This window comes from Lolium rigidum, chromosome 4 (assembly GCF_022539505.1).
Source record: "Lolium rigidum isolate FL_2022 chromosome 4, APGP_CSIRO_Lrig_0.1, whole genome shotgun sequence".
In the NCBI taxonomy this organism is placed as follows: domain Eukaryota; kingdom Viridiplantae; phylum Streptophyta; class Magnoliopsida; order Poales; family Poaceae; genus Lolium; species Lolium rigidum.
In genome coordinates, this window is record NC_061511.1 from 12,181,549 (window position 1) to 12,187,875 (window position 6,327).

Sequence of the window (6,327 nt, forward strand, 5' to 3'; positions counted from 1 at the left end):
GAGTTGTGCTACGCTCATTACTTCCAATAAGTGGTAGTTTCTTGTACTTAAACCTCCGCCTTCTATAAAAATATGATACGTCTTTGACGTACTCTTGAAAAAAAAAAAAGAATCTTGAGATTGGTTCGGCTCTTCTCCAGCTTAGAGGAGAAAGTCGGTTCAGCCTTCTAGGATCCTCTAAATTTATTTAACGACTATCGGTAGAAGTAGAACTGAAAGTTTCTGGAATTCAAGTCTCTGGAATTCTAATTGAGATTACTCAGGGAAAATAAAATTGATCGAAAATTCGCATTGACAACTATTTCAATTTTGGACTGTTGTTGGCATACATATACTATTATCCACCGTTAGACAAAGTTGTCCCGTGTAGGTTTGGTAATTCTCGGATAAGAGGATGATGCGACGCTGATTTGCGAATGCGTTGCTGTACACGTAGGCAGGAAGCTGACCGCTCATTGTTTTTAGGTACACGGCCGTGCAATTGAGCATACATAAACCGAGTAGGCGATGTTGGCCGGCAAGGTGCATCTCTTCCTCATCTAACCGGAGAAGTTCTTATGGTCAGATGATAGACCAAGTACACACCATTTATTGCCACTCGAAATGTAGGCCACAATAAGCGGCTACCAGTTGAGAAGTTCTTTTTTTTTTTACTTTTCAGATTCAGTTACTAAGAACGTCTTCTAATAATTTAACTGGTATCAGTTCTTTTTAAACAAGAACAAAAAAATTAGTTACACCGATGCATACAGGTTCTCATGAACATAGATATGTGACCTTTGCAGAACAACAGAACATAATAAGCACAGAACTGCATTATACTTCTAAGTACAGCATTTACAAGAGGGGGTAAATAGGCAGGCTGTTGGCACACACTCGGTTGCCAGCATCAGCTTAGATAGGCTATAACAAGTCAAAATGTCGGAGGCGAGCACTACGACTTGCTCGCCTTAGCTATAGTATCTCGCGGTGAGCAAGGAGGAAGTTGAGAAGCTTCTCCAGCTAACCCTCTAATCTTAAAGAGCCTTTTCTTCTGCCTCTTAAGGCTTTCATGGCATGGAGTGAAGAACTCGTGCAACAGAGCATCCTCCGAAGTGATCCTGCACCTCGGGTTAACTGCCAGGCACTTGTCCACGAGATCGAACAGCGAGTCAGGTAACTGCTTGAGGAACTCTGGCCTGCGGGCGTTGGCAACGCACCATGTCCTGAGATCCACCGACTGTAGAAATTTGGCTTCGAATAACTCCTGGAAAACAAAAGGGTGACGATTTAAGGATGAGACTCAGGTATCTGTTCAAAGGGTGATGTCATGGGTCAGCAGTGAGCCTGCTTACCGATGGGTATGAAGATTCACAGTTGTGCAATTTCGCTACTTCCCATAATTCTTCGCTGCCTCTGAGCTTGACTATTTCCTTCATGTTCCTGTTTGTTCAACATATGCACAAGTTTAGAGTATTCTCTAATCAGGGAAGCAAAAAACTTTGTAAATGCAGTAGTTAACTCACTGTTCCGGGTCTCCGCCAAAAGGTGTTTTGCCAGTTATCAAATACAGGAGTGTCACACCAGCAGACCAGACATCGACTTTACAACCCTGATGAGAAGATCTCAGAAGAACCTGAAGGAAAGACATTAATTCAATATATGGCACATTAAAACCAAATGAAATACTTCCACAGATAAAAAAGCATCAAACCTCTGGAGCTCGGAATCCTTTAGTTCCGACACATGGACCTTCTCTTCGCTGCTTTCCATGTCCTGCAAGTACCAATTAGTTAGAACACTTTGAGGTCACCAGATTCAATACATAAGGTCTGATGCAGTTTACTGGAAAAACATACCTTTGCTGTTAAACAAGCCAGAACCGGCAACAGCACTACCACCAGAACGCAGGGGCATTGGCGTGAGTACAAATAGCTTCTGATCCACACTACCAACAGGAGCAGCCACCCTCTTCCTTTGGGAAACTGGAGCTGCTGGTGTATTTTGGTTTGGACTTTGCACCTCATTCAAGTTCATTAGGTCTTTCTGCCCTTTGTATAGGGGCTGCTTTAACCTGTCCAATGATGCTTTCGTGCTTGTAGCATCTTTGGCAGAGATTACACCAGATCGATCAGCAGCTTGGCTACCATACATACTCTTATTATCAACCCTAGGGTCGCTGCACACAGGGATTTTATTTGATCTTTTCCTCTTGGACCCAAGAGGTTGTTTTGAGCCAGCTGCTGCTTCGTTGTCATGAATCACTAGAGCAGACTTCAATGAAGATTGAGATGTGATATCCTTCCCGCGTGAAATTACCTCCAACTTACCTGATCAACCAAACTGAAATCTCAATTTGCAGTGATGCGTGACATAGAAGAACAGAAATAAAGTAATTTGAAGGGTTCCAAATTCATTGAACAAGCATTCATGTAATCCTACCAAAGGAACAGAAACCTCTAAAGAATCATGGACTGGAGACTACATACTACAGGGCTTTACCCACGGTTCAATCATTTATTGACACTGGTTCAGTCATTTCTGTCAAGGATTAGCAAAGGTGGCATGGAGCAAAACTTTTCATCACACCTTTCACTCAGATACTAAGGAACAGTTTTCCACAAATAAATCTTGCACATATAATTTGGGTGTTCAAGCTAATGAAAATGAAGGATCAATGCCAGGAGAGTGCTTTTTGAACAAAAAATACGGCAACACAATATACAATAGTTAAAATTTTGGACTAGCTACTAGATATATTATGTTTCGCCCAATTCTTTTTTACACAATCAAGATTAAAATGTTCCAGGGTGCACAAATTGCAAGGTACAGTAGCAGGAAGGAAAATATTGTAAAATATAATAATTGTTTTGAAGCATAAACCATGGAAGCACCAAATCATCAACGAATTAAAAATTAGAAGATGAACTTACTGTTTCTCAATAACTTTTGGTGAAGATCCTGCATAGAAATCCAGGGGGGAAAGACCACAATGATAAAAAAAAATAGACAGTTAGCATCTAATACTACAGGAAAACATCATCAATTTAAATAAAAGCAAGCATCAAGTTGGGAGATAGCACTTTCGCAAAAAAAAAAAAGGAGAACAGTACAGGCACTAACATTTGCCAAGTTGAAGTCAATAAGATATCCATTTGTCTGGTCACGAGAGAAGAGGAAGTTTCCAGGTTTCACATCTCTATGCACGATTCCCTGGGAGCAGAAATATCAGATACTCCGGATTAGCTGGGTTAATCTTGGTGATAAGAACTCAATAGTTAATTAAGTTAACATGGAATCAAACTGAACCTGTTTATGTAAGCTTGAAAGAGCTTTTAACAGACAATACGCATACCACTGCAACTCAAACAAATCTATTACTTTTTTCAGATTCTGCAGAGATAATAGAAATTCTTAACAAAAAATAAACACATATCTATAGTTGATAGCAAAAGTAACATTCATAGCAAGCAGAAATGGTTAACCTCCGGTCTGTCATGCTTTACGTGTTGTAGAACAAAGCAATCCAGGTCACCACTCCTAAAACAGCCTTCAAATTTAATCACAAAGTTCCTGCCTCTGCAGAAGGAAAACAATGTTAATGTCTTATATTTACTGTGGGAAAAAGGTCATATTGTTTAAGGATTTAGGAGGACTGGCAGTTTTTTAGTACCCAAATCGTTCCAACATCTTTCGTTCATTGTCAACAAGATGTGAATGAGCTTTTCCTCGAGGGCCTGGCATTAGAATAAAATACACGTTATATCCTTTCTCATAAAAAAACATTACAGAAAAATTAGAATAATGAACATATTATCGGAAAAACAGAATACATTGATGGAACTTCATATACAAATGTCTGAAAAATAACTAAACAAGTGGAATGATGTCCATACATTTTATGGCGAATACACTTCCATCTTCTTTCCTTCGAGCCCTATAAACAATACCATAACCTCCCGAGCAAATAATCAAATATGGCACATTAGTTACCAACTATCCATTCAGCAAAACTAAGAAATGTATAGGGACTCTCACCTGACCCTACTTCCTCTTCTACAACAAAATGTTCGAAGCTAGGCAGTGGGTTTGGCTCTGAATGACCCTGCAACACAGTAGATCAACAAAACTTTTATTATTTTATTCTTTAAAACAAGGCTACCGATATTGATAGCTATCAGACAACGCCAGTGCATTTAACTATACCTAAATAGAAAGGGGCTAAGAATTAGTAACTTGGAGAAAATTCACCTTTTGAGCAGTATCTGCAACTTGATCCTTATCTTCGTTGGGTACTGCATCCTTTTTCTTGCGCTTCACAATCTTTTTATCTTGCTCCTTTGGAAAATCCGTACTCACTTCATTATGTGGCTGCTCATTGCCATTCTGATCAGTGATTTCCACATTTTCAGCAATAATGTTCAAGTTGCTATTGTTAACACCATCGTAGCTCGTCGCTTCTACTGGCAATGCTGCCGGCTCAACTTTTTTGTCCAGAGATGGTTGACATGAAGTTTCTCTCATTTCATGTAATACAGGTTCTTCTTTGGTGTGAGTAGGAGACTGCGACAAAAGCGAATAGGAGTAAGAGAAAAACTATTTAGTTGGTTGCTATTACGGAAATAGAAACTTAAATACATAGCAACTCAAATGTCGCATAAGAAACTATAGCAGTAGATTCGCCTGTCATAAGCAACCCCAAACCCCCCCACCCACACAGGCAATCGAAGTGAATGGGTTGGCCATTCATCGGGGCACTGCCCCTTAATATTTCGGCAACTTCAGTAATTCTTCCAAAAAAAAGCACGAACAATCAGGAGGAAAAATCATACCTCTCCAGTAGCGACTGAAGAAGAGGTTTGCACAATCAGCTGCTGCGACTGCTGCTGCTGCTCCTGTTCTGCCGAATCTACACGAAATTGACATAAAACAGAGGTCAGCAACACTGACTAATAGCTCGACGGAACCCATCACATGCCCAGTACATTACAGAGCCGCAAACAAGACCAACCTGCAACGGAGGCCCCCAATCCCGCCACAGGCCGCGCCGGCACATCGCATCCCATGAATCTCAGGAACGCCACGGCGGCCGTCTCCGAAACAGTCACCACGCCGTCGGAGGAGCGGAGCGGAGACCTTGGGGCGAGGCACAGCCGCTCGACGAGCTGCGGCGTCACGTAGCTCGCCGCCGACGCCGCGGTGGCGGCGACTGCGAGCTCGGTGGCGGCGGCGGGGCGGCCGATGCGGAGGAGCACGGTGAGGAGGTGCCACGCGAACTCCGTGTCCCACGATCCGACGCCGGCGCCGACGGGTTCCATCGGAGGGCGGGGCTAGGCGCTCGGATCTGCGGCACTAGGGTCCTCGGATTTGCTGATTTGTTTGGGATGGGTCCAGGCAGGAGGCGGCAAAATTTGTTTGAGATCTATGCCATTTCCCGCTCATTTTTTTCCCGACTGTGACCGCTACGGCCCACGCTCGGGCTCGGGCTCTACCAAGTACCAACAGCCTAACACGTTGAAACAAAGGGCCCACACTCTTCTTTAATTTTTTCCTAAAATAAAAGGATGATGACCTCTGGCGTCTGCACTCTGCAGACACACATGATGGGTTTTTTTAGAGCAACCACATATTTTATTAATAGAAAAACATGTTACATGAACACACAAATGTGAAAACTGAAAGACAGACTAAGAGGAAATAGATTTCCTGAAAACTTTGCAAGCACCCATGATGGTTAGGTTGGTGTGGACACAACACTCAAGCGGCACACTATATATGACACGGTCCATATATCTTATTCAGAGAAGGCTAAAATAATACTCCATGACAGGAAATTTGCTACATCTTAAGGGAGGGAGAATATTCAGGAGGTCGATGATTTAGACATCATCGGACATTATGGGTATGGGATGCATCCCGAAGTCACTCTTTGCGGTTGTTCTCACACGGTTGGCTTACAATAGAGAAGTGCAAGCGTTTTGTAAATTCCACTATATTTATGCTTTGCTGAATTGTAATGGGAAATTATAGCGTTCCAAATTTTTATACCAAGACCAAGTTGAATTCTTCATTCTTGTATCATCTCTTCCAAATTTATGTTCACATGTCTTCTTGTCATTTGTCAGTGCTTCAGTTAGTTTTTTTTTATCTTGGGGATGTTTCTTTTTTTGCGGGTGTTTTAATGTATGCTACTACTTTGGGTTGGCACAAGGACAATTTTCTATATAGAAACCTCTCATTTCTTTTCTTACATGTATCCAATTCAATGTAGCATTTGTTCAAACTGTGAAGCAAGCTATAAAGTTTTCAGAGTGATTTCGTACCTATTCTTAATGTATTTTCCAACAT

General features: G+C 41.7%; 1 protein-coding gene across 1 annotated transcript; it reads right to left on the minus strand.

Annotated features, from left to right (window-relative positions):
- Positions 1-810: 810 nt before the first annotated feature.
- LOC124646690 (probable serine/threonine-protein kinase cdc7) lies at positions 811-5,297 on the minus strand. The gene is made up of 14 exons (XM_047186771.1): positions 5,197-5,297; positions 4,991-5,115; positions 4,812-4,888; positions 4,231-4,542; positions 4,018-4,084; positions 3,653-3,716; positions 3,465-3,558; positions 3,289-3,372; positions 2,913-2,940; positions 1,839-2,309; positions 1,694-1,755; positions 1,506-1,615; positions 1,335-1,422; positions 811-1,246 (listed from the first exon to the last, which is right to left on the minus strand). Exons 1-14 carry the CDS (start codon positions 5,295-5,297, stop codon positions 935-937), a joined length of 1,995 nt encoding a protein of 664 aa, XP_047042727.1. The 3' UTR covers positions 811-934.
- Positions 5,298-6,327: the final 1,030 nt, after the last annotated feature.

Bases quoted from the DNA above. Each gene is read 5' to 3' on its own strand.
- LOC124646690 (XM_047186771.1), bottom strand. From the start codon at position 5,297: ATGGAACCCGTCGGCGCCGGCGTCGGATCGTGGGACACGGAGTTCGCG. The intron at 5,116-5,196 runs GCTCGCAGTCGC...CCTCGCCCCAAG, and splicing joins CGCCCCGCCGCCGCCACCGA to GTCTCCGCTCCGCTCCTCCG. The intron at 3,373-3,464 runs GTTAACCATTTC...TTATCTCTGCAG, and splicing joins TAAAGCATGACAGACCGGAG to AATCTGAAAAAAGTAATAGA.